The sequence below is a fragment of the Desmodus rotundus genome, chromosome X, assembly GCF_022682495.2.
Source record: "Desmodus rotundus isolate HL8 chromosome X, HLdesRot8A.1, whole genome shotgun sequence".
In the NCBI taxonomy this organism is placed as follows: Eukaryota; Metazoa; Chordata; class Mammalia; order Chiroptera; family Phyllostomidae; genus Desmodus; species Desmodus rotundus.
The window spans coordinates 4,113,452-4,139,415 of record NC_071400.1 but is presented as its reverse complement, the minus strand read 5'-3'; the positions used below and the strand labels follow the sequence as shown (position 1 = coordinate 4,139,415).

At 43.2% G+C, this 25,964-nt stretch overlaps 2 protein-coding genes across 3 annotated transcripts in view; both read left to right on the top strand.

Moving 5' to 3' along the window:
* Positions 1-12,336, top strand: part of MTMR8 (myotubularin related protein 8) — a 43,452-nt gene extending 31,116 nt beyond the window's left edge. Inside the window, exons 12-13 of the mRNA XM_024555214.2 lie at positions 8,885-9,008; positions 11,979-12,336. Coding sequence (XP_024410982.2) covers positions 8,885-9,008; positions 11,979-12,332 — 478 coding nt within the window. The 3' untranslated portion in view covers positions 12,333-12,336. The remainder of the gene's footprint in view (positions 1-8,884; positions 9,009-11,978) is intronic.
* Positions 12,337-16,551: 4,215 nt separating this feature from the next.
* On the top strand, positions 16,552-22,582 carry ASB12 (ankyrin repeat and SOCS box containing 12). 2 transcript variants are annotated; one of them, XM_053917380.1, is made up of 4 exons: positions 16,552-16,695; positions 18,266-18,523; positions 21,041-21,887; positions 22,324-22,582. In XM_053917380.1, exons 3-4 carry the CDS (start codon positions 21,092-21,094, stop codon positions 22,455-22,457), a joined length of 930 nt encoding a protein of 309 aa, XP_053773355.1. In that variant the 5' UTR covers positions 16,552-16,695; positions 18,266-18,523; positions 21,041-21,091; the 3' UTR covers positions 22,458-22,582. The 2 variants fall into 2 exon arrangements, with proteins under 2 accessions (XP_053773355.1, XP_024410957.2); XM_024555189.3 differs by lacking the exon at positions 18,266-18,523.
* The last annotated feature ends 3,382 nt before the right edge of the window (positions 22,583-25,964 follow it).

Below are 25,964 nucleotides of genomic sequence, written 5' to 3'. Positions count from 1 at the left end.
TTCTCCCTTTGATTCTATCAATTTTGTGCTTCATATGTATTTTGGGATTTATTGTTAGGTGCATATGTGATTATAATTATATATTCTTGATGTATCAACCCTTTTATGAATATGTAATATCTTTATTTGTCTCCTGTAACAATTTGACTTAAAGTCTATTTTATCTTCATTAACATAGCCACACCAGCTCTCTTTGGGTTACTGTTGCATGGAATATCTTTTTCTGTCCACTAACCTTTTTCACTTTGAATCTAAAGTGAGTTTCTTGAAGATAGCATGGAGTTAGATCATGTTTTAGATCATGTTTTCGTTAACCCATTTTGCAAACTTTGCCTTTTAATTGGACAACTTAGTCTATTTATATTTAAAATAGTTCCTGATAAGAAACGACTTCTGCCACTTTGTTTCTTATTTTCTATGTATTTTATATCTTTTTTAAAAAAGAGTTTATTTATTTTTAGACAGAGGGGAAGAGAGGGAGAAAGGGAGAGAAACATCAATGTGAGGGAGAAATATTAATTGGTAGCCCCTTGCATGCGCCCCGACCTGGGGTGGAATGCAACCCAGGCATGTGTGCTGACCAGGAATCGAACCAGCGACCTTCCACTTTGTGGGACGATACCCAACCAGCTGAGCCACACCAGCCAGGGTGTGTATCATATCTTTTCTGTTCCATAATTTTTCCATTACTATTGGAAAATGTATTAAATTAATATTTAAGTATATCACTTTAATTCCCTTCCCTTTCCTTTTCTGTGTATTTATTAATTATTATTTGTCATCCTGGTAATTACAATTAACATCTTACATTCATAACTATCTAGTGTCTATTAATACCAACTTTGCTTCAATTGTATGCAAAATTTTATATTCCCATACAGCTCCATTCCCATCTTTATATTGTCTTCACAAATTACATCTTATACATTGTGTGCCCATTAACATATACCTATAATTACTGTTTTTGAAATGTTTTAAAGAGGAATTACAAATCAAAAATACAATATTGCTGGCTTGTATGTTTATCTAATTAGTCATCTCTATTGGTATTCTTTATTTCTTTGTATGGCTTACAATTACTGTATAGTGTCTTTTAATTTCAGCCTAAAGATCACTTTTTTGTTTTTTCTTGTGGAGCACGTGTACTACTGATTAGCTCCTTTGGTCCCTGTTTATTTGGCAATATCTTAATTTCTCCTTCATTTTTGAAGGATAGCTCTGCCAGACATAATTCTTGGTTGACAGGTTGTTTTTTCTTTTAGCCCTTTAAATATGTGATCCCACTGCCTTCTGGCTCTGGTGATTTCCAATGAGAAATCAACTGTTAATGTTATTGAGGGTCCCTTGTATGTCGTGAGTAGATTCTTTCTTATGGCTTTCAAGATCCTGTCTTTTGATGCTTGATTCATCCTACTTGGAGTTTCTTAAGCTTTTTAGATGTTTAGGTGCATATCTTTCATCAAATATTCAAAGACCATTATATCTTTGAATATTCTTTCCACCCCTTTCTACCTCTTCTGTCCTTCTGGGACCACCATTACATGTGTGTTGGTGTGCTTGACAGTTTCCCACATGGCCCTCAGACTGTTCACTTTTCATCATTGTTTTTCCTTTCTGCCCCTTAGAGTGGGCAATCTGAATAGACCTCTCTTCCAGTTAATTCATTCTTCTGCCCATTCAAATTGGTTGTTGAATCCCTCTAGTTAATTTTTTTATTTCACTTATTGTAATTCTTATCTCCACAATTTCTATTTGGTTTCTTTTAATAATTTCTCTCTATTGATACTTTTTGGTGAAATTTCATTTTCCTGGTTTTCTTTAGTTCTGTGAGCATATTTAAGATAATTGGTTTAAAGTATTTGCCTAGTAAGTCTAATGTCTGGGCTTACTCATGAACAATTTTCTGTAAATGTTTTTCCCATGAATGGGTCATATTTTTTTGTTTTCCTCCATGCCTCTTATTTTTTCTGTTGAAAACTGGACAGTTGGAATATTATAATATGATATTCTGGAGATCAGACCACTCCCTTTAAGGTCTGTTGCTATCTATCATGGGTTATTTGATTAGTGACTTTTCAAAACTATTTTTGTCAAGACTGTATTTGACATGTATGGTGACTGAATTCTCCTTCCATTAGCTAAGTGGTCAGCTAGTGATTTGACAGAGATATCCTTAAATGCCATAAAATAAAAGTAATTTTCACTCTTTGCAGATTGGCTCTGTGTTGGTACGCACCTTCAGTGCTTAGCCAAGCCGTCTATAACTCTCCCTTAGGCCTTAGTCCCTGCGGTGCAAAGTCTGAAAGTCAGCAACAGGTGAAAGCTTAGAGCCTTTTCCGGTCTTTTCTGAGCATGTGTCTAGCCCTAGGCACATACCTGGCCTTCTACATACGTTGGTATATACAGGAGTATTTCGGTGCCCTTATTTTCCCATGTACAGGTATTGTCTTCCCAAACCTCTTTATTCCGAGACTTTTCAATATGTCTGCTGCTTGCGCCATCTATTATCCCTTGCCTCAGCTGACTTTGTTTAGTACATTTGCCTTTAAATTATTTTGGCCTTGTCTGGAAAACCACCCCAGCCCTGATAAAGTTCTGAGTAGGGCAAAATAAGCTCCTGAGCCTATCCATTGGGGGATACTAGAGAAGTCAAAATACACAACCACAATATTTTGATTAAAAGGTCTGTATTGTCCCCTCTGGCACCAGAAAGCCACATTGTTAATGTAAACCGCCATCCCCAAAGCCACTACTGGGTTAGGGAGTGAAAGCCAGCAGGCAGGTAAGTCAAAATGTTGTAATATATTCTTATCAAAATGTATCAGCTTTAGTTTGCATTAGGCATTCTCCTGGTTGTTACAAGTTTTTAATTAGATTCTGAACTTTCAAAAAAGTTTTGATTATTACTGTTTTAGCTCTTCTAGGTATATGATACATTCAGACTCAATATTTGTATATGTTGTAATGTAAGTGTCCAACTTCATTCTTTTGCATATGGATATCTCATTTTTCAGGACCATTTGTTAAAAAGACTGACCTTACCCCTTTGAATGATCTTGGTACACTTATCAAGAATTATTTAACCATATATGTGATTGTTTACTTCTAAGCTTTCTATTTCTATTTCATTGGTCAGTTAGTCTCTCTTTATGTTAGCATCCACACTGTTTTGATTATTGTGGTTTACTAATAAGTTTTGAAGTCAGGAAGTGCCAGGCTTCCAATTTTGTTCATCTTGTTCGAGATTGGTTTAGCTATTTGGGGTCACTTGAGATTCCATATGAATTTTAACATGGAGATTTTTTATTTCTGTAAAAACTGCCAGTGGGATATTACAGAGATTACATTATATCTGTAAATCACTTGGGTAGTATTGACATCTTAAAATACTGTCTTTCAGCTTATGAAAAGTAAATATCTTTCTCCATTTATTTGTATCTACTTTAATTGCTTTCAGCCACATTTTACAGTTTTCTGTGTATAAGTCTTTTGCCTCCTTGGTTAAGTTTACTCCTAAGTATTTTATTCTTTTTGATGGGATTATAAATAGAATCATTTTCTTAAATTCATTTGTAGATGGATAATTGTTAATGCACAGAAACACAGTAGATTTCTGTGTTGTTTTGAATACTGAAACTTCGCTGAATTTAAACTTTTTTGTGTTTGGACTCTAGGTTTTCTACATATAAGATCATATAAGATATGCAAACAAAGGTGATTTTACTTATCCCTTTCCAATTTGGAAGCCTTTATTTATTTTTCTTGCATAATTGCTTTGGATATGACCTCCAGACCTATATAAAACTAAGTGGCAAGAATAAGCACCCTTGTCTTGTTCTTTATCTTACAAGAAATGCTTTCAGCCTCTTATCTTTCATATACGACCTTTATTACATTGACATACCATCCCTCTATTCTAGTATATACGTTGAGTATTTTTTTTATCATGAAAGTGTGTTGAATTTTGTCATGTTTTTTCTGATTATCATGTGTTTTTTCCCAATCTTGTTAATGCAGTATATTACATTGATTGGTTTTGTATATGTTAAATCATTCTTGCATTCTAGGAATAAATCCCACTTGGGTATAGTTTATATTCTTTTTTTTCCTTTTTATTTATTTATTTAAAATTATATTTCATTGATTTATGCTATTACAGTTGTTCTGATTTTTCCTTCTTGGGCCCCTTCCAGCCAGCACCCCCAACTCCCTCAGGCAATTCCCCCCCTTTTTTTCATGTCCATTGGTCATATGCATAAGTTCTTTGGCTCCTCCATTTCCTATACTGTGCTTTACATCCCCATGGCTATTCTGTTACTACCAATTTATACTTCTTACCCCTCTTCCTCACCTATTCACCTATTCCTCACCTCTTCACCCGTTCCCCCATATACCTCTCCCATCTGGCAACCATGAAAACACTCTCTGTAACCATGATTCTGTCTCTGTTCTTGTTTGCTGAGTTTGTTTGTTTAGATTCAATTGTTGATAGGCATGTATTTATTGCCATTTTATTGTTCATAGTTTTGATCTTCATTTTCTTAAATAACTCCCTTTAACATTTCATATAATAATGGTTTGGTGAAGATGAACTCCTTTAGTTTTTTCTTGTCTGGGGAGCTCTTTATCTGCCCTTCAATTCTGAAGGATAGCTTTCCTGGGTAGAGCAGTCTTGGCTGTTCATGACTTGGACCCTGCTTTTCATGACTTTGAATATTTTTTGCCAATCCTTTCTAGACTGCAAAGTTTCCTTTGAGAAACCAGATGACAGTCTTATGGGAACTCCCCTGTAGATAACTAATGGCTTTTCTCTTGCTGCTTTTAAGATTTTCTCTTTGTCTTTAAACTTTGGCATTTTAATTATGGTGTGTCTTGGAGTGGGCCTCTTTGCATCGATCTTGTCTGGGACTCTCTGTGTTTCCTGAACTCGCATGTCTATTCCTTTTATCAAAACAGGGAAGTTTTCTTTCATGATTTTTTCAAATAGATTTCCAATTTCTTGCTCTTTCTCTTCTCGTTCTGGCACTCCTATGGTGTGAATGTTGGAACTCTTTCAACTTTAAAAAAAATTTTTTAAAGATTTTATTTATTTTTTGGAGAGGGGAAGGAAGAGGAAAAGAGAGGGAAAGAAAGATCAATGTGTGGTTGCCTGTTGCACACCCCACACTGGGGACCTGGCCGGCAACCCAGGCATGTGCCCTAGACTGGGAATCAAACCGGTGACCCTTTGATTCGCAGGCCAGCACTCAACTGCTGAGCCACACCAGCCTGGGCAAATGTTGGAACTCTTGATCTCGTTCCAGAGGCTGCTTAATACCATTCTAGTATTTTCAGGATTTTTTAGATTTTGTTTCTTTATTTTTAGAGAGGGGAAAAGAGGGGGAGAGAAACATCAATCTGTGGTTGCCTCTTGCATGCCCCCTACTGGGGACCTGGCCTGCAACCCCAGCATGTGCCCTAGATTGGGAATCAAACCTGTGACCTTTTGGTTTGCAGGCCAGCATTCAATCCACTGAGCCACAACAGCCAGGACACTCGTTTTGGGGAATTCTTTTTTCTTTTTGTTGTTCTAATTGGCTGATTTTTTTGCTTCCTTACATTTCAAATCATTGATTTGATTCTTAGTTTCATCCACTCTACTGTTGTTTCCCTGTAAATTGTTCTGTATTTCAATTAGTGTATCCTTCATTTCTGACTGGATCTTTTTTATGCTGTTGATATCTTCACTAAGTTCCTTGAGCATCCTTATAACCAGTGTTCTATGCTTTGCATCTGATAAATTGCTTATCTCCATTTTGTTTAGTTGTTTTTCTGGAGTTTTGATCTGTTCTTTCATTTGGGTCATGTTTCTTTGTCTCCTTATTTTGGCAGCCTCCCTGGGTTTGTTTCTATATATTAGGTAGAGCTGCTATGACTCCATGTCTTGGTAGCATGGCCTAATGTAGTAGGTGTGTTCTGTAGGGCCCAGTGGCACAGCCTCCCCTATCCCCCAAGCTGGGTACTCGAGATGTGCCCTTTGTGTGGGCTAAATACACCTTCCTCTTATAGTTGAGCCTTGGTTGCTATTGGTAGATCAAATGGGAAGGATTTACCCAGGCCAGTCAGAGGCAAGGTTTGGCTGTGACCACTGACCACCAACCTCCACCCACTGTGGAGAATCAGCTGTGCAGGGGCAGGGTGGTGGAGTTCCACCTGTGTTCTTCCTGGATGCACCCTGCTTGAGTTACAAAGCAATCTACAGATGACTGCTACTTTTCCTGGATTGGAGATTCCCAGGCAAAGTCAAGCTATGAACTTAGACTGGCTGCTGCTAGTGCTGGGTCTGGGGCCACTTAGCAAGAGATATGGGGACTGGGGGTTCATTGAGGCCAGCTGTAGCTTGTTTGAGAGAATTTAGGAAGTTGTGAAGTATGAGGCAAGACCAGCCATTCATATGGAAAAGCAACTGTTAACAGGTTGGATGGGCCCGTAATTTGGCTGGGCTGGAGCCTCAGGGAATCTTCAGGGTGGGGCAAACAGTATGAGCCAGGTTGATGGAGCCTCAGATATGGCACCCACCTGCCAGCTCTGTGGCTTTATGGGGAAAGGGTTTAGAAAAGGAACAATGGCCTCTGCCCACCTTTCTGTAGGGAGAAAGCTGTCCCTAACTCTCACCTTGATGCCAGACATTTCAGTTCAGTTCCTCCCTGTATGCCACTGGTGCCTTTCCAGCTGCTTCCCCAGTGCTGGAGCTCAGAGGGAGTGAGTCTGAGTAAGTTCATGCTTGGGACTCCTGACGTTTTTCCACTGACTCAATCCCTGCTGGTTTTTGCAGACAGAAGTAGTGGGGACTCACCTTGCTCGCACTGGAACCCTGGGCCATGGGGCCTGGTGTGGGGCTTGGACTCCTTGCTCCCAATATATCCTTCCTGAATTTTTATCCACTACCTGTGGGTGTGGGACCAGCCATTTCTGCATCTCTGCCCCTCTCACCAGTCTGGATGGATGTAGTTTCTTTAGTTCCATAGTTGTCAGACTTCCATTCAACTCGCTTTCTGCCAGTTCTGAGTGATGGTTGTTCTATAGTTTAGTTGTAATTTTGATGTGGTTGTGCGAGGAGGTGAGCCGTGTTTACCTATGCCGCCATCCTTGTGGAAGTCTCACTGTTAATCTTTTAATGGCTCTCTTGTATTTAAGGAGTCACTTTTCTTTTGCTACTGTCAAGATTGTCTCTTTGTCTTTGAGAAACTCTGTTTTATTTTAATGTGTTTTGGTGTGGATCTATTTGGATTTTATCTTATTTGAAAATTGCTGAGCTTCTTATACTCTATATTAATTTTCGTCCTCAAATTTGGGAAGTTTTCAGCCATTATTTCTTCAGTTAACCCCTACACCCTTTCCCATTTCTCTTCCCCTTCTGAGACTCCCATTATGCCTGTATCGGTATAATTCATGTTGTCCCATGATTCCCTTAAGCTCTGTTTATTTTTCTTCATTCTTTTTTCTTTTGGTTCCACAGACTCATTAATTTCAAATGACCTGTCTTCAAGTTTGCCAATTCTTTTCTCTAATTAAATTTGTGTTGGGCCTAGCTAGTGAATATTTCAATTTAGTGTTTTGGGTTTTTAACTCCCAAATTCCTGTTTGGTTCTTTTTTAAACATATTTACTTCTTTAATGATATTCTTATTTTGATTCTAAATCATTTTCCTTATTTTGTTTATTTATCTTCATCCTCTTTGAGCTCAATAAACATATTTAAAGCAGTTTTAAATATTTTGTCAAGTAAGCCAAGGGCCTGCCACTTTTAAGTTTTCTGGATATTTATTTCATTCCTTTGAATGGACTATGTGTCTCTGTTTCTCTCTATGATTCATCATCTTTTCTTGAAATTGGGGCATTTAAAAATTAGATACCTCTCCCAGTCTTTGAGGACTTGTCTCCATTCAAGGGACGGTCTCTACTAATCAACCCGGTTTAAAAGTTCAGGATCCTTTCAAACCTTTTCTGGACATGTATCTTCCCTGGGCTTGTGCATGTGCTTTTATTCCAATTCCCCATACACTCAAGTACTTTTACATGTACTGATTTTCCAAAGAGCTTCAGCACTGCTTCTCATAAGCCTTGGAAGTTCTCTTGTATTCCTCTGTCCATAATCTCTTGCCCCAAGGCACCTGCACCTCTCACGTGCCGCTGCTTTGACCATTCCAGTTAGTGCTTCATGGCAGGTGAGACAGGAATTAATCCCTTGGGCAGCCCATAGACAAGCCAGAACATTGCTTTCAGTCTTTCAGTCTTTTTAGCTTTCAGTCTTTTCCTTCCATCCTCATCGAGGAAGTGGGAATTGAGCACAGTCCTCCCATTTGCACTGTGCTGCACTGAGAAGATGGTGGGAAAGGATGAGCAAAAGCACTATGCATTTTTCTAAAATTCTGGGTACAGCCCTGGCTGGTGTGGCTCAGTGGATTGAGTGCCTGCCTGCAAACCAAAGGGTCGCCAGTTCTATTCCCAGGCTAGGGCATATGCCTGGGTTTTGGGCCAGGTCCCCAGTAGGTGGTGTATGAGAGGCAACCACACATTGATGTTTCTCTCCCTTTCTTTCTCCCTCCCTTCCCCTCTCTAAAAATAACATAAATAAAATGTTTTTTTAAAAGTTCCGCTTAATTTTTAAAAAGAAGCTCAAATTTGCTCACATCCAAAGTGTCTGTTTCAGCAGAGTTCTTTTTGCTTTGAACTTTACTCTTCAGTTGTGAGCATGTCCAGTCTTTTTAATGTCATTCAAATTACCTTATTTTTGAGATCTGCCCATCTACCGGGGTAATATTTTCTTGACATAAGGAAAGAAATAGTCATCTATTCCTCCAGCTAAACTTAATGCACTTTTTTTCTTTTTTTGTTTATTCAAGGTTCTGGTGTGGAATGTATAATCGCTTTGACAAAGGGCTACATCCCCAGCAAAGTATGATAGAGAGCCTGCTGGAAATTGAGAAGCAGAAAATGTTGCAGGTAGGTGTCCCCAAACTAGAAATGGTTCTGGAAAAAGTCTCAAAATGAGCCCCTCTTTCCCATTCTGTGTAGGCCCAGCCCACCTGGAGTTGAATTGGTACTTGCAAGAAGGTGCCTGGCTGGCTTGCTATACTTTCTGGCGTCCAGATGTCCTGGGTATACAGAGTTTGAGGCACAACTCTTTTTTTTATTTCCCATAGAATGTGGTAGATACCACACTCAGCTAGTTAAACAAGTGGATTGGTTCCCTTTTTGATTTGGATGTAATTATTAGGAGAAACAAGAGGGAACAACAGGGAAGTCATACTGGTGTTTTTTATCCGTCAAGAGAATAAGTATAACATCTTGGGTATAGTGGTAAGAACAATGGAATTGTTATATTTTAAATTAGGAAAACCTTGTAAAACTTCTCATTTTCTCCCCACATAGATTGCAAATTGTTCATTGAGTGCTCATGCTGTGTGTGTTGATTTTGCTCTATAATACCAGCACAACCCAAATCAGACACTTGTTTTTAATTACAGATTAAACAAGTTAAGATTTTCTTTCAAAATATTAAAAAATGCTGAGCTGCTTCTAGAATCTAATGGTCCTTAACAGTGTGTTTGAAGGATAGGGAGGAGTACTTCTTAGAAAAGAATTCTTAGAAAGGGTGTGCTGTTTAGGAACTGGGTGTGAACCCACTTTAGGCCAGATTAAGGCATAGCTTTTCTTCTCCCATAAGTAAATAAATACCTTTTATTGGAAAATAAATGTATTGTGATTACATCAGATCTCAAACTTTTAAATGTCCTCTTGGGAAGCAATAGTCAGTTACTTTGTTCCATTTTTTTAAAATAGAGATGCCCTGGCTAGGTGGCTCAGTTGGTTGGAGCGTCATCCTGTATACCAAATGGTTGTAGGTTCGATCCCTGGTCAGGGCTCATACCAGGATGTGGGTTCAATCCCCAGTCAGGGCATGTATAGGAGGCAGCTGATCAATGTTTCTCTCTCTCTCTCTCTCTCTCTCTCTCTCTCTCTCTCTCTCTCTCCCTCTCTCCCTCTCTCCCTCTCTCCCTCTCCCCCCCCTCCCCCCCCCCACACACTCCTCTCTCCCCCTTCCTTTCTCACTAAAATCAATACATATATCCTTGGGTGAGGAATTTTAAAACAAGAAGAGGAGGCTCTAGCCAGGTAGCTCAGTTAATTAGAGCATTGTCCTGATATGCCAAGGTTGCAGGTTCAATCCCCTGTCAGAGCACATATAACAGTCAACCAATGAATGTATAACTAAGTGGAACAACAGAGAGCTCTCTATCTCTATCTCCCTCCCCCCTCTTTGTCTAAAATGTCTAAATAAACAATAAATAAAGTAAAAAAAGATAAAGAAGGAAAAATGAAACATGCCTTAAAAAATTATAGGAAACAAGGGAAGCAAGTAGTCCTGGGAAGACCAAGTCCTAGGCAGCACTGAGAAGTAGGAAAACTTTCCTAGGGTCTCCTGCCTACTCTTTAGCTATTAGCAGCAAGGCCTCCAGAGCAGGTAGGTCACTTCTTCTAGACTCAGCCATCTGACTTATTGCTACCTGCTTCCTGAGAGAGAATCAGATCATTCTCTGATTATAAAGTAAAAAATTAAGTAAGGCTTTAAGAATATATACATAATTATTAACGTCATGTTTTAATTTACAGAAGAAAAAAGTGGTCCCTAATATTATTACTGAAATAAACCTGTCAAAATTTTATTCTTTATTTTTTGGAAAATGTTATTTACTCATTTTTAGAGAGATAGAGGGAGGGAGAGAGAGACAGAGGGAGAGAAACATCAATGTAAGAGAGAGACATCAGTCGGTTGCCTTTTGAAGGCACCCTGACCCAGAATTGAACCTGCAACCCAGGCATGTTGTCCCAACTGGGAATCAAACCAGTGACCTTTCGCTCTGTAGGACGACGCCCAGCCAAGTGAGCCACACTGGTTAGGGCAACCCTGTGGAAATTGTTTAAAGGTAACTAATGTGCAAAGTTAGAATATGCAGAATACAAAAGCATATAAGATGAAGAAATGTTTAAAAAACTTCCCCAGCATCTACCCATTTAGTTTTTCCCTCCAGGGGTTATCACTGTGTATGTGTGTGCACGGGAGAGATAGAAACAGAGACAGATTTATTGATTGGTTGATTGATTTCATGGTATCTGGAAAAAAATGAGTATGCCTGTTCTGTAAGGCAGGAGCTCTTAACTGGAGCCCATGAACCCACAGGAGTCCACAGATGCCTTTGGGGCATCTGTGACACCCCTGAAATTATATCTAAAATCTGTGTATTTTGCTGTCTCATGCTCACATACATGCATCCATGCAGTTTTCTGAGAAGAAGGTAGGTTCCATTATTTTCTTCAGATTTTCAGAAGGGTCTATGACCGCCAGAAAGTTAAGTATCATTGAATCATTTTGTTGTCCCTGAAAGTGAAAATATCCATTGGAGGTAGCATGAAGTAGTTGACAGGTTATAGACAGATTATAGACTTTGGCATTAAAAAAAGAGATAGAGTCAGATCCCAGCTCTACCACTTCCTAAATGTGTAAATTTGGGTGACTAACTTACATTTTCTGAGCCTCAGTTTCCTCATCTGTAAAATACAGCTAATGCCTATTTAGTAGGATTCTTATGAGTATAAAAGGAAATACTTTATGTAAACATTCTGGCACATAGAGGCATTCAACAAATGTTAGTGAGCCTCCCCCTTGCCCTCTTGCTCCCAGTAATAAAATTGCATTTATTAGAAAAAAAGACTGTTATAGACGTAAGACCCTTGAGGATCTTTTAATGGTTGGGCTTTTAAAGCACTATGTCAAATGATGAAGAAAAATGATTATGGGTAAAGTTGGGGGGGGACAGAAGGTCATTTGATACCATATAAGTAACAGTAGGCAGGATCCCTGCAGGTCTATGTGATATTTTCCTAGTTTTTCTCCTGTGTATAATTCTTCTCAACCATTCCTTGCTTCCATAACAGAAACTGAAAGCTCTCGATGAGCCACCAGAAGAACTCTTTACCAGCTGTCACTTTGGGGATTTATTATCTCAGCATCCGGAAAGTCCTTTGACCAATCCTCTTGATTTTATGGGAGACCTGCATGCTCTGTCCAAGGAAGGAGGCCTCCAAGCTCAGAAGGATCAAGCAAAATGCCAGTGTGGCGACTGCCAGTATGAACAATTTGAGATTATAGGCAGCTTTAGGTCCATAAGCATTTCTGAGAATGTGGGCTTCTCTGGAGACCCAGGCATCTCTGAGGCCATGGGTGCCTCTGAGGCCATAGTCATCTCCAAGGCTAGCAGCGAGGAGGCAGGCTGCTCCCAGCGACAGTAAGCTACTTACCTGCTTCCATGCTGGGTGCACCTGTAGCACCCACAATGATCCGTGTGCCAAAGAAGGTTATGCTGCTTTTCTAACTGGTTTACATGGGCAGGGCCTGGGCACCCCTCCTCCCACTTAAGAACCTGCAAGGGGATTTAGGGCATTTAATAATTAAGCAACCAGTATATGCGTGTCAAGTGGTCTGGAATGTAGGCAAGAGAGAATATGTTATTGTTCTAGAATGGGATTTAACTTTAGAGATGTTGCCTTTAAACTGAAATATTAGACTGGTTCCATTATTCCATTTTCCTCCCTACTTTCTCCCCCTCACTGCTGTAGCATGAGAACGAAGTGGAAATATTGTCACTGTGGTGAATTAAGATCCTGCTGAGGGAGGGGCTGGAGAGACAGTATGTAACAGACAACTGAATTACAAAGTGGTTTCAAAGAAAACTTCACTTTCATGTATGTTTACTCATAGGATGTAAGCTATTGTTATTGCCAATAAAGACCCTGACATTTGTCTGACAAATAAATCAGAATGTTCCTCAACTGTTAACATGGGTGCATGAGTCCTTGATGGTTTAGAACATACGAGGGAATAGTTTTCTTAAGTTACACTTGCTTTGTCCAACCCACACCCCAGCTGGGTTTTATAACACTCACTAAGCCAACTCCTGTTTTCATATAGTCCATGGGTAAACTTGAATCCGCTGCATTCTAAAATGATCAATTCCAAATTTGTGAGGTCTGAATGAATGACATAGATTATTAGCATTCTCAACAGCAGTTCAGGAGACTATTGACAAACATTTCAGAAATTCATATGGAACCATAAACGACCCTGAATAGCTGCAGCAATTTTGAGAAAGAAGAACAAAGCAGGAGGGATCACAATACCTGATATCAAACTGTATTATAAGGCCACGGTAATCAAAACAGCCTGGTACTGGCATAAAAACAGGCACATAGACCAATGGAACAGAACAGAGAGCCCAGAAATAAACTCAAGTCTCTACGGTCAATTAATATTTGACAAAGGAGGCAGAAGCATAAAATGGAGCAAAAACAGCCTCTTCAACAGATGGTGTTGGGAGATCTGGACAGCTACGTGCAAAAAAATGAAACTCGATCACCAAGTTACGCCATACACGAAAATAAACTCAAGATGGATAAAAGACTTAAATATAAGTTGTAACACCATAAAAGTCCTTGAGGAAAACATTGGCAGGAAAATCTCAGACATTCCACGCAGCAACATCCTCACAGACACATCCCCTAAAGCAAGGGACATAAAGGAAAGAATAAACAAATGGGACCTCATCAAAATAAAAAGCTTCTGCATGGCTAAAGAAAACAGCACCAAATTACAAAGAGAACCAACAGTATGGGAAAACATATTTGCTAATGATACCTCAGACAAGGGCCTGATCTCCAAAATATATAAAGAACTCACACGACTGCACTCCAGGAAGACAAACAACCCAATTAAAAAATGGGCAAAGGACTTGAACAGACACTTCTCCAAGGAAGACATACAGAGGGCCCAGAGACATAGGAAAAGATGCTCAGCATCACTAGCCATCAGAGAGATTCAAATTAAAATGAGGTACCATCTCACACCAGTCAGAGTGGCCAGCATAAACAAATCCACAAACAAATGTTGGAGAGGATGCAGAGGAAAGGGAACCCTAGTGCACTGTTGGTGGGAATGCAGACTGGTGAGGCCACTGTGGAAAACAATATGGAATTTCCTCAGAAAACTAAAAATGGAACTGCCCTTTGACCCAGCAATTCCACTGCTGGGATTATACCCTAAGAACCCTGAAACACCCATCCAAAAGAACCTGTGCACCCCAATGTTCATAGCAGCACAATTTACAATAGCCAAGTACTGGAAGCAACCTAAGTGCCCATCAGCAAACGAGTGGGTCCAAAAACTATGGTATATTTACACAATGGATTTCTACGCAGCAGAGAGAAAGAAGGAGCTTATACCCTTTGCAACAGCATGGCTGAAACTGGAGGGCATTATGCTAAGTGAAATAAGCCAGGTGGTGAGGGACAAATACCATATGATCTCACCTTTAACTGGAACGTAATCAATAGAAGAAAAAAGCAAACAAAATATAACCAGAGACATTGAAGTTAAGAACAATGTAACAATAGCCCGGGGGGGCGGGGACAGTGGGAAGAGGGGATTACAGGAACTACTATAAAGGACACATGGACAAAACCAGGGGGGAGGGGGGGGAGGGAGGGGGGTTCAGCTGGGGTGGGGTGGAGGGATGGGGAGAAAAGGTGTGCAACTGTAATTGAATAACAATAAAAATTTAAAAAAAAAAGAAAAAGAAAATGTCAGTGCTTTAGACCCTAGCTTACACATGGCCTGTGTGCCCGTCTGAGTCTTCCTGAAACAGGCCTGCTCTTAGGTTTTTCATGAAAACCAGTAATTTTGCTTCTCTAGACATCACATCAAGTTTGTGGATTTTTAGATCCAGTTGGCATAACTTTTATAATTTGGCCGGTATATCACTTTGTGCTGATGTACACTTTTCAAAGAAGTCCATGCTTCTAGCAAGCCTAAATACTCCTTGGATAGGGGATGAGTTTCTTTTTGTTTAAACTCCAGATTTGCATCTTGGGATTGATGATACTCGCTGTACATTTTCCTAGTGATATTCAGTCATGATTTATCTACTCGCACATGCCAAGGGAGGGTAAGCCTCCAGCAGTTTGGGTCATGCAGTGTATATCGTCAGCGTTTTCAGAATCCCATTGCCAACAGAATCCAGGTTCTCACCCGAGATGTCTATTCAAATACTCTGTGTCTGGTTTCCACTAAAAAATGAGATATCTTAGTGAAAGAGCCATCTCTGTACTACCACATCCACTTGTAAACACCCTTTTAAAGGCTCACCTCATTAGTTACTTTTCTCTGTGGGAAAGAGGTGCCTTTTAATTTAACAGTCAGAAGTAGGGCAGAAGAGCCAGCATAGCTCTTTGATTTCTTACCCATACATAGGTAAACTATGGATACAAAACAGTCTTCCTCCTTAAAGGAAAAACAAATGATGGGCTTAGAGGAGCCCATCATTTTGGCTGTCCTTTTTTAATGTGTAAATATGTCTTTTTTACTTACCTCCTCTTACTAACTTGTTAAATTCTGTATTTTTTTAAAAGATTTTATTTATTTATTTTTAGGCAAAGGGGAAGGGAGGAAGGGAGGGAGAAAAACATCAATGTGTGGTTGCCTCTCATGCTCCCCCCAACTGGGAACCTGGCCCACAACCCAGGCATGTGCCCTGACTGGGAATCGAATCCACGACCCTTTGGTTCGCAGGCTGAGCTCAATCCACTGAGCCACACCAGCTGGGGCAAATTCTGTATTTTTAAAGAACTAGCTTATTTTGAGTTTTTTCCATTTATAAGTAGGAACCATTTCTTAATTTACCTTTTTTTGATAGTTCCCTTGTTCCTTTCATTTTAAAGCAGTAAAATGATTTTCCGTTGTATCTTCTCTGATCCTTCTCTTTCCACATTTTGGTCCTTAGCTTATATAATTTTAGTCATCAGATGTTTTTGGTTATAATTTGACTTCTGGAAAAAAGTGTCATTTGTACAAATCATTTCGATTTTGTTTGATGCCTTAGGCTTGAGAAGAGTGGGGAGGCTATGGGCATTTTCTTCAGGCTGAGCCTGGTGGGTGAGTGGACTGGGGAAGCCTTTATACATGATCAGGACCTTATGAAACTTCAGAAAACCTTGCTGGTACACATTCCAGTACGGAGGAGGTCTCTACTTCCCACTGCCCTCCTCAGTCTTGGGAGTGGACAGGGTGAGAGGAAGGGAGGTGATGTCTTGATGGACCTTCAAGAAAGGAAAAGGAAATCCAGAGAGGCTACGTTAGAGAGGAAAAAAGAGGCCCCTGACCAAAGGAAGGTGTGGTCCAGAGGAAGGAAGCTCAGGGGTCTAGCCGTGTAGCCCATTGGAATGGTGGGGAGGGGTACACAGGGACACATTGGGAGCATGAGCCCTGACCTCACCGGGCACTGTCTATCTGTCAGTCCTTCCAGGACTTCCCCATGGATGGCCCCCCTCCTCTGGCTGAGATCACTCCCAGAATGGCACTAGTAAGATAACACGGCCCTGGAAGGGGGGTGGAGGGCAACCTAAAATTAGCCCTATGGACCTAGTCAGCCCAGGGGCTGACGCCTAGCCTTCAGGCAGTGCTAACAGTGGGAACTGAGAGTCTGTCCTGCTCCAGCCTTGGGGCAGCAGGGGCTCCCCAAGGACGAACCACCAGGGCCCAGTGCTTCGCAGAGAGGTGGGAACAGTGGCAACCCTAGGCAGTGCAGCCTCAGGCAGAAGCCTGGTGAGTACCTGCAGCCTAGGACCCCACAACACCGCCATGGAATAGTGAGCGTGCAGGCCCATGGGTTGTTCCCACTGCATCTGGTTTCTGGGGGCACTTGGGAGGTCTGTAGGTAAACCTACCCACAGAGGGAAAGGGATACAGTGACAGCTTCCTGCTGTGTCTGCCTAGGCTTTGGGGTCCCAATGGACCTACTTCTTGAGATAAATGAACCTTATACAATTCAGAGAGTGTTGAGATTTGTCTTTATGTCCTTGTGTGGTAGTTGTGAGTGTGTGTGTGTGTGTGGGGGGTGCAGCAAGGTGGTCTCAGAGCAGAAGGGCAGACAGAGCTCCTCAGGATGTGGGAAAGATGAGTCTAAGAAATGGTCTACTAATGCCTGGGGACTCCTCTGGGGCCCAAAGAAACCAGCCACTCTCCACTAGGAGCTCTTAACCTAGATTCATGGACCCTGAAGAGGGCCTTAGACAGACTTCAAAAGGTGCAAAAATATAGATGCGACCTTTTATCCCCGTAATCTGTAACTAGAAAGTTACCGTTTCTTGCAAGGATGAATGCAGGCAGCAAATGACAGCAGTATTACTGGTTTATGTAACTTTATGGTCACCAGAAGAAATAACAGACATTTCGTATCATATTACAGTCATGGCAGACTTCTGGAATTGTCATTTATGCTCATCATCAACATAGAAATTACCAGATCTTGTTATGTAATGTGTTAATAAGGAACATTTATTACTATATCATATAATCTTTTAAGTATTTAATAGCTGTCTCTCAATATAACTTATTTGCTTTAAACCTATGTATTTTACCTTATTTAATTTAATTTTATTTTATGTATTAAAAACCATTCTCAAATGGGACCCAAAGATTGCCACAGGGGCCAATGTCTCTTTTACACACACACACACACACACACACACACACAAACCCCAGCACTTGAAGAATCGGGAAGGGGATCCTTGTACACAATGGTCACATAATAACTATTGATTAGTAAACCACAACGAGGTGAAGTTAGACAAGTAGAGTAGATTTTCTTATCTAATAAGGCATAATCCACTAAAGTGCCCAAGCCAACTGGGGACCATGGCTTGATTTCCCTCCGGAGGCTCATCAGATGGACCCTGCTGTGAGTTCCCGGTGTGACCTGGGTGAGACCTCTGGCATTTTCCTGCACACCCCCTGCCTTCTTCTCCCTGGACGAACTCCTCCCCCACAAAAAACATTAAGAAGGGAGTCTTTGCTTTCTGTCTGAAGAAATGATTTGTAAAGAAACCTTCCATGAATGAAGCCCATGGAATTCAGCATGGCCCTCACGGCTGAGGATTCTGGGAGCTGAAATGCAAATCTAGAGACAAGGCGCGGGAGGGTTGTGTGTTCATTTGTTCAGATTGCAATAGAAAAACAGGATGGGGAGTAGGGAAACGTGGATAACATCATCACATTGAAAACAGTTACTGAGTACTACATTCAGGAGCCATTCTAAACACCTAATGTGTAATAACTCATTTAATCCTAACAATCACCCTCTGAGGCAGGTACTACTATCATCCTCTCTGTACAGATGAAAATATGGGCACAGAGAGATTAAGTGATCGGCCCTAAGTCACACAGCTACTAAGTTGGTGGATCTGGAATTGAAGCAGAACGCCAGAGCATGTTTTACCAGTACCTCATATGGCCTTTCATCTTCACTGGAGCAAAGCAGACCCATATAGAAGCACTCAGCACTCAATACAGTGTGATGACTCCTATAGTGCTAGAAATGCGCAGACCCTGAAGGAACTAACCCATCTGAAGAAAATGCATGTGACGGAAGAAGGTATATTCATGGAGGGTCATCATTTCTCTTCTCTTATCCCTGAATCTTGGGGGTATAAATACAGGATTAGTAGAAAGTAAGGTTGGAGATGTTGGCCAAGATTTGCTCATGAAGGACCTCTGAGCCAGGCTAAGGTGTCAGGGCTATACTCTGGAAAAAAGAGAAGCCGTTAAGGGATTTAAAACGGGATTGGCATGGGTGAGATTTGTATTTTTAAATAATCATTTCAACCACAATGTGGAGAAAATGCTGAAATGAGAAACTAGCTAGGAGACCCCTATAGCAATTGAGGCAAAAGATGATAGGGGCCTAGATAAAGCACTGGCAATGGGATGGGCCTGAGGGCAGTGGCCTATTACAGAGACCTCTGGGAAGTCAAATCCACAGGACCTGACCAATTGGGTGGGAGTGGGATGAAGAGAGAAAGGGACTGGGAGATGAGTCTTGAGTTTTGGGTTTGGTTGACCAGGTGGATGGTAAGAAACCGAGTTATTGATCAAGTTTTGTGATTCTGCTGCTGCTGCTGCGATCTGCTGACTTTGAAGCGTCTGAAGAAACTCAGTGAATGTATACTTTTTGGCTAAAGAGAGAGCTGATAAATATGCGAGCTACAGCTATGGGACTGAAAAGAAGAGGATCAAGGAGAGAACTAGGGAAATAACTTTCAAGGGAGAACAAAGGGGAGAAAAATCAGGAAAGCATGCTGACCAGGAAGCCAAGGGACGACCATGTCGGAGGAAGTGGTCAATGGGGACAGATGTCCCAGGAAAGTCTGAGAAGGAAAGATCTGAGAAGCAGCTGGTAGATGTAACCACAAGAATGACTTTTTAAAAGAGCTGTCTCAGTGTGTGATTGAGGGTAAGTAGCGTCAGACTGAGGAGCAGGGAGGAAGGAACGAGAGGTGGGAAAGCAGGCAGTAGGCAACTCTTTGGATATGTTTTATAAAGAAGAAAGAGAGGAAAGGAAAGGTATCTAGAGTTGGGACAAAGGACCACAGAAGTGTTTTGTTTCCTAAGATGGTTGAGGGGGAGGAGGAGATTGAAGGTGCAGAGGAAGCTCACCTTCAGGCAGCAGATCTAATATATGGTAGCTCTCTTCCCCTTAACAGGCTCATGGAGCAGGGGCTATTATTTCTGTCTTACAGATAAGGAAACTGAGTCCAAAGAAGGGAAGAATCCTGCCCAAGGTTACTCAGCTAGGCTCTGGGGTTGCTAAGTTGCCACCTTAGGTCTGCCTTATTTTTAAAACCCTCTTCTTATAATTGCACCCCAAAATAAGTAAATATTAAGACCATATATGAAGTTGATGCTTGTGGGTGGGGAGGGGTCTAAAGGTGAGAGAGACTCAGAAAGTTTTTGAGGTGTGTGCTTGAGGTCCCAAGCTAAAAAAGAGGGGGCGGGGGTGGACAGTAAATAAAAGGCGGTGTGTGGCCCTGAGGCCACAGCTGCAGGTAATGGGAGAGTGGGGAGACTCGGGCTCTGGAAAACCTACCAGCTTACCCTGCCGACACTACAAACTGAGGTGGGTGACTGAGTTTAAACTCTAGAAACAGGACTGTTAAGGTCAGAGTTAGCTTGAGTCAGGCATTGTGCCACGGGTGATTTCACAGGGTCTGGGGGTATTGGGAAGAGTGAGGTGAGGGTTCAGGCATCGTTATAGGCTGGGTGGAGCAGAGAAGATGGGAAAAGGCTTGACCCAGAGGGATGGGGAAGCCATGGGTTTCAAGGAGGTGCAGTTGTCACCAGAGAAGAGGACTTTCCCTGGACACCTCCACTATTTCCTGCCATCTCTTCGACTCCATTTTACTTGAAGTGGGTTCTCTGTAATGCCACCTCTTTATTTAATCAGTAAATGTCACTCCCACCCATTCTGTTGCCTGAAGCGTGAGGCATGAGTCTGAGGGGAGGTCACATATGAGCAGCTGTGAAGAGGTTGCACTTCATCTCAAAGGCTAAGAGGTGGGGTCAGAATGCTCAGGAGTGGGAACTTAACATCACAAAGCACCATTCTGTTGGCCTAGAAACTGCCAGGCCAGGGCCCTCTCATTAGCGTCCACATTCTGAACTAAGGAAGATGCATCTACCAAATCCCCAGCCATGATATAAGCCCTGCTGGGACTGGAGGAATACAAGATGAATACGGGGGTCCTCATTATGGCTTTTACACAGTAATGGAGCACAGACAAGTGGAAACGTGGTGTGAAAGTTCATAGCTAAAGCGGACTTGTGATCTTTGGGAATCCCTGAGCAGGGGGAGGAGGAGATTAGGCAGGGCTTCCCAGATGTGGCAGTTTGAAGGGCAGACAGAACAGCATATTCAAAAGTACCAAGCTGTGAAAAGGCCTGATCTGGTTTGGCAGCCGTCTCTGGGGCTTAAAATAACAGGGGGTAGGAGTTATAAGCAGGGGACCCATGAGTGAAGAATCTGATGGTGAAGGATGGGGAGAAGGGCAAGGGCTGGTATCCAGGCTTTTGATGGGGACACTCAATCTCTCTCCCCTTTTTTTGTCATCCACAGACCTGGCATCTTCTCCTCCTCATGATGAGGATAGTTCTCCCATAAGGTAACATGAACTTCATGGACATCAGCAAAATGTTCTCCCTCCTGCAGCCCAACAAGGAGGAGGATGACACCAACACGGAGGAGAAGCAGGCTCTCAGTGAGGCAGTGAACAGAAACGACTCCTACACCTTGGACCAGCTTTTGCGCCAGGAGCATTATAAACGTTTCATCAACACGAAGACTGGCTGGGGTGTTCCTGGGACACCCTTGCACTTGGCTGCTTCTTCCGGCCACCTGAGCTGTTTGCAGGTCCTCCTGGCACATGGCGCCGACGTTGACAGCTTGGACATCAAGGCACAGACACCACTTTTTACCGCCGTCAGCCATGGCCATCTGGATTGCGTGGGCACGCTTTTGGCAGCCGGCGCCTGTCCCGGCGGAAGCATCTACAACAGCTGCTCTCCCGTGCTCACAGCCGCGCGTGATGGTGCTGTTGCCATCCTGCAGGAGCTCCTAGGTCATGGTGCAGATCCAAATGTCAAGGTTAAACTACCAGTCTGGGCGTTGAACATGAGTTCATTTTCTGGCCCCCTGTTTTTGGCTGCCGTCTATGGGCACCTTGACTGTTTCCGCCTGCTTTTGCTCTATGGGGCAGACCCTGACTACAACTGCACTGACCAGTACCTATTAGCTCGTGTTCCACAGCCCCGCACCGTCCTCGAAACCTGCCTCCACCACCATTGTGATCCACAGTACATCCAGCTCTTAATTGATTTCGGTGCTAACCTCTACCTTCCATCTCTTCTCCTGGACCTGAACTGGAAAAACAATAAAGGCACCCTATTACTGCTTCAAGCCCGAGGTGAGTGTCAAGCAGGCCGTTCCTATAAGCCTCCTGGTGTGAAGGTCCAGGTCCCCGGTCCCCAAATCATCCCCCAAGCCAATCCTTCTGGGATGAATTGCAGAAAACACCATCATCCTCCCACTACTGGAGGCCCCGTAGAGAAGAGGCTACACATTCCTTATGAGGGACAAGATTACTAACACGAGGTAGGGGGGTAGCAGTAGCCCGATATCTTGTTCTGGCTCTGCCAGTGACTGCCTTGTGGCCTTGAGCGTGCCCTCGCTAGGCCTCAGTGTGTCCCTATTGCTACCACACATTGAAATGAAGGTGGGGGGCTTTTCTTAGAAGGAAGAGGACATTTAAGGCTGCAGTGGCGAAGGCAGGGTGGATGTGGCCTTGGGAGGGAGAATTGCCCTGAGGATCGCTTCTCATGACCTGTTTCTCCTTGCTGTAGCCACTCCACGAACGCTCCTGTCACAGGCCCGTTTAGTTATCCGCAGAGCTCTGCGCCAGGCCAGCAAGCTACAAGCCATTGATCACCTGGATATCCCCCCTGCTCTGATTAGCTACCTCCAACACAAATTGTAATCTTGCAGTGTACCCAGACATCCACAACACCCCCGAAACCTCTTGGGGACCGAGGTAGGTAGAGGGCACTAGAGCTCCTCCCACTCACTCAGAGCTGCTGTCTTGTATGATCCTCCACAATAAAATCATCAACAAAACAAACCCTGGTGGCTGCTGTGTCTGGTGTGTGTGTGGGGGGAGTGGTAGGGAGTGGTGTGGTTGGCCATGAGGAAGGATGGTGACGGTCTGGCATTTGACAGGTATGGGAGTTCTGGCCATTGAAAGAGAAAATGCAAAAACTAACCCAATGGTCCACACCTGCTTACCCAAATCCTCGAGAGGATTTGGAGCTGTGTTGTTCTAGAAGCAAGGTCTTAAAGAATTCAAGTGCGTGGAAGAGTAGCAGCAGCTGGCTCAGCCCTGTACCTCCCTCCATTTCTCTGGCTGCTGCCACACACCTTTTCAGGGGCTGTCACCCAGTCCCCTATTATTTTGAGTCGAGTGACCAGCGAGCCTCCCATTCACTCACCTTCAATCACAGGCTGCATTCTTTAGTCCAGTTTATAATCAAGACCAAACTGGGAAAACAAACTACCAAATATTTATGACCGAATTTAATGCAGAAAAGAAATTGGTTACATAGGTGATAGACGGAGAGTCCGAGCTGGACGGGAAGGTAACCAAGATGTGAGTGGTGTTGGGAGTCCGAGACTACCCCTGGCTAAAGGAGTGAGGGAGAAAGGATGTCTAGAGCGCAGGGACAGGGGTCACCTGATGGAAAGTGGGATCACAGGTCTGTCCATAGGTGCTTGAACCATAGAAGAGAAATGCTGCCCAAACCAGAGGAAATGAAAATATACCCTTTCCTTTCCCTCATTCTTTTTTTTTAAAGATTTTATTTATTTATTTTCAGAGAGGGGGAAAGGAGGGAGGAAGAGATGGAGAGAAACATTGATATGTGAGAGAAATATCAGTTGATTGACTCTCGTTCGCCCCCTACCGGGGACCTGGCCTCCAACCCAGGCATGTGCTCTGACTGGCAATCAAACCAGTGACCTTTTGGTTCACAGGTCAGCGCTCAGTCCACTGAGCCACACCAGCCAGGGTTCCTCTCCCTCATTCGTGCCCTTCAATCTGCCTCCAATGTCTCTCTCATTAGGGAAAACTGGAAGTGAACTAATTTGAGAGCCTGGGACACACAGCCCAAGGGGGGATCAGCCCCCTTGAAATATAAAGCAGATCATGGGGAGGTGAGCAATGGAGGAACAGTGGGAGCACGTGGTGTGAACTGGGTCAGAAACTTGTATCACACAGCAGAATGGGAAGTGTAATAACAGTGGGTGCCGTGAATATACACAGCAGATGCCGCCAGAAGCACAAAAGGTGGAGGTGAAATACTCTGACTTCTCCACTTTTCCTACTCTCCCACCGGTGCCTCTCCCTGTGGACTCCAGCCAAAAGATGACTGAGGAGGGATCCTGGAAATCACGACCTGCACTGATCAGTCAGTACCCTCTGCTGTGGAGAAAAGCGGGGCAAGGAAGAAAACAGGACCTGCAGAGATAACTACACCAATTTAGAGCCAAGCACTTTCATTTTGCTAACTCTTTAACTTTCCACAATACCTTCTCATATTTCTCCTGCAAGACATCTGTGTGGGGATGTGGAGGCGCAGTGAAAGAGGCACAGGGTGAAGGAATGAGAGAGGAGAGCCCAGACAATCTGTAGCTGGGAAGCACTATATCTTTCTGGGAGCTGCCTTGACAGTCCCCCTACATCATAATCTGTCACGAGGGAAGGGAGGCATGCGATGGCGTCATGAACTGACTTGCCTCTCCTAACTCTTCCCTCCTCCGCTCGCCCTAGCTCCTAGTGGCTGAACTGGACACCTAGCTCCGTGGTCCTGCCCCGCTCAGCTTCCAGACTTTCATTCTGATGCATTTTGGAGAGCAGTGCAACTGTTTATCCGCAGGGAGCAAAGAGAACTGAAGGACCGGGCTGTAGGCACAGACAGAGGGCTTCAGGGCAGGCAGCCCCACCTCCCTTCTTACAGATGAGTTTTCCCGGCTCTTCCCCCCACCCCCAGCCCCTTATTCAAGTCCCTTGAGGATTAGGACTCAACCCCATCTGCTATAGGCCCCCCGGAAAGTACAACCTTCGAATGGGGCCTGGGCAGGGTGGCCTCCCCTGCGGCATTTGGGACACAGATTCTCTGGTTGACCCATGTGGATACTCTGAGAATTTCAAAGGACGTGTGCTTGAGGAGGGTGTAGGAGCATACCAAATTCTAGACAGAGAGGAAGGGCTGAAACTCTTAACTCCATTTCCCAGATGAGCAGAATGAGACCCTAAGTTGAGCGCCCATGTTATCGGCTATTCTATTTCCAGTTGCCTGTGTTGCTGGTGGGCAGAGACAACTTCAAGGCCTGGTTGCTTAGTCCCCTCCACTCCCCAGGCCTAACTATTCCCATCCAGACAACAGGCCAGGGGTTGGAAAGGATCCCCTCAAATTCTGATGATGAATCTTCTGAGGCAACCTTCCCTAGGGAGGCGTGAGGATGAAGCAGAGGTGATAGCACTGTTCCTGGAATGTAATCTCTCCCTCGGTCTTTACCGTCTTGTTGGCATTGGTCCCAGATGATAACCTAGTCTCCCCCCAACCCCCAGTACAGCCAACAGCTTCCAAGAAAGCCAAATCTTAACCCTTGCAGCAGGTGAGCTAGGCCCCCCTTCTGTCCCTCCTTCTCTCTGTCTCTCCCTGTCTCCTCCTCACCTCCCCTTCCTCCTCCTGACTTCCCTCCCTCCCTCCCTTAATCCCTTCCTGCCCGTCATTGCCCAGAGCCCGGAGCTAGCTCTGCTCTTCACATGCCACTGATCAGTCTGCATTCTTTCCTTTAAAGGAAAAATTATTTTCCTTTATTCAGAAAGGTGGCCCCCAAAGACTAGATTGTAAGTGCAAAATGGTCTGTTGCATTTCAGAAACCAGAGAGCTCCCCTTCAGCTGCTATCTTGAAGGAAAGTATGATGGAAGAGGTGGCATTTGATCTGGCGTGGAATGATGGAAAGGGTTTTCATTAGTACAGAGGAAAGAAAAAGCATTAGGGGAGGGAACTCGAAGAGCAAAGACATAGACGTGGGGAAAAGCAGGACAGTTTGGATTACCAGTCAAGTTTGGTTCGAGTTCAATGTATTTGAACAAGAACTAGGCCAGGGACTAGCCTGGGGAAGGCCCTAAATACTCTGGTCTTTTGGACTTGAAAATGTAAGCTCTTGCAGCGGGGTCTGCACAGTCATCAGAACGGCCTGCTGAATGTACGGAGAGTATGTTCTCTGATTTCCCAGGGCAAATCTGCCAGCACTACATTTTTTTCTGATGAGATAGACTTGGCGGACAGCATTATATTAGTTTCAGGTGTACAACGTAACCATTTGATATTTGTGTGTATCGTTACAGGATCACAATAAGTCTAGTTAGCATCTGTCACCATACATAGTTACACATTTTTTTGTGATGAGAACTTTTAAGAT

Coding starts and splice junctions, on each gene's coding strand:
- ASB12 (XM_024555189.3), top strand. CDS start 21,092: ATGAACTTCATGGACATCAGCAAAATGTTCTCCCTCCTGCAGCCCAAC. Junction 21,888..22,323: donor ATTACTGCTTCAAGCCCGAG/GTGAGTGTCAAG, acceptor TCCTTGCTGTAG/CCACTCCACGAACGCTCCTG.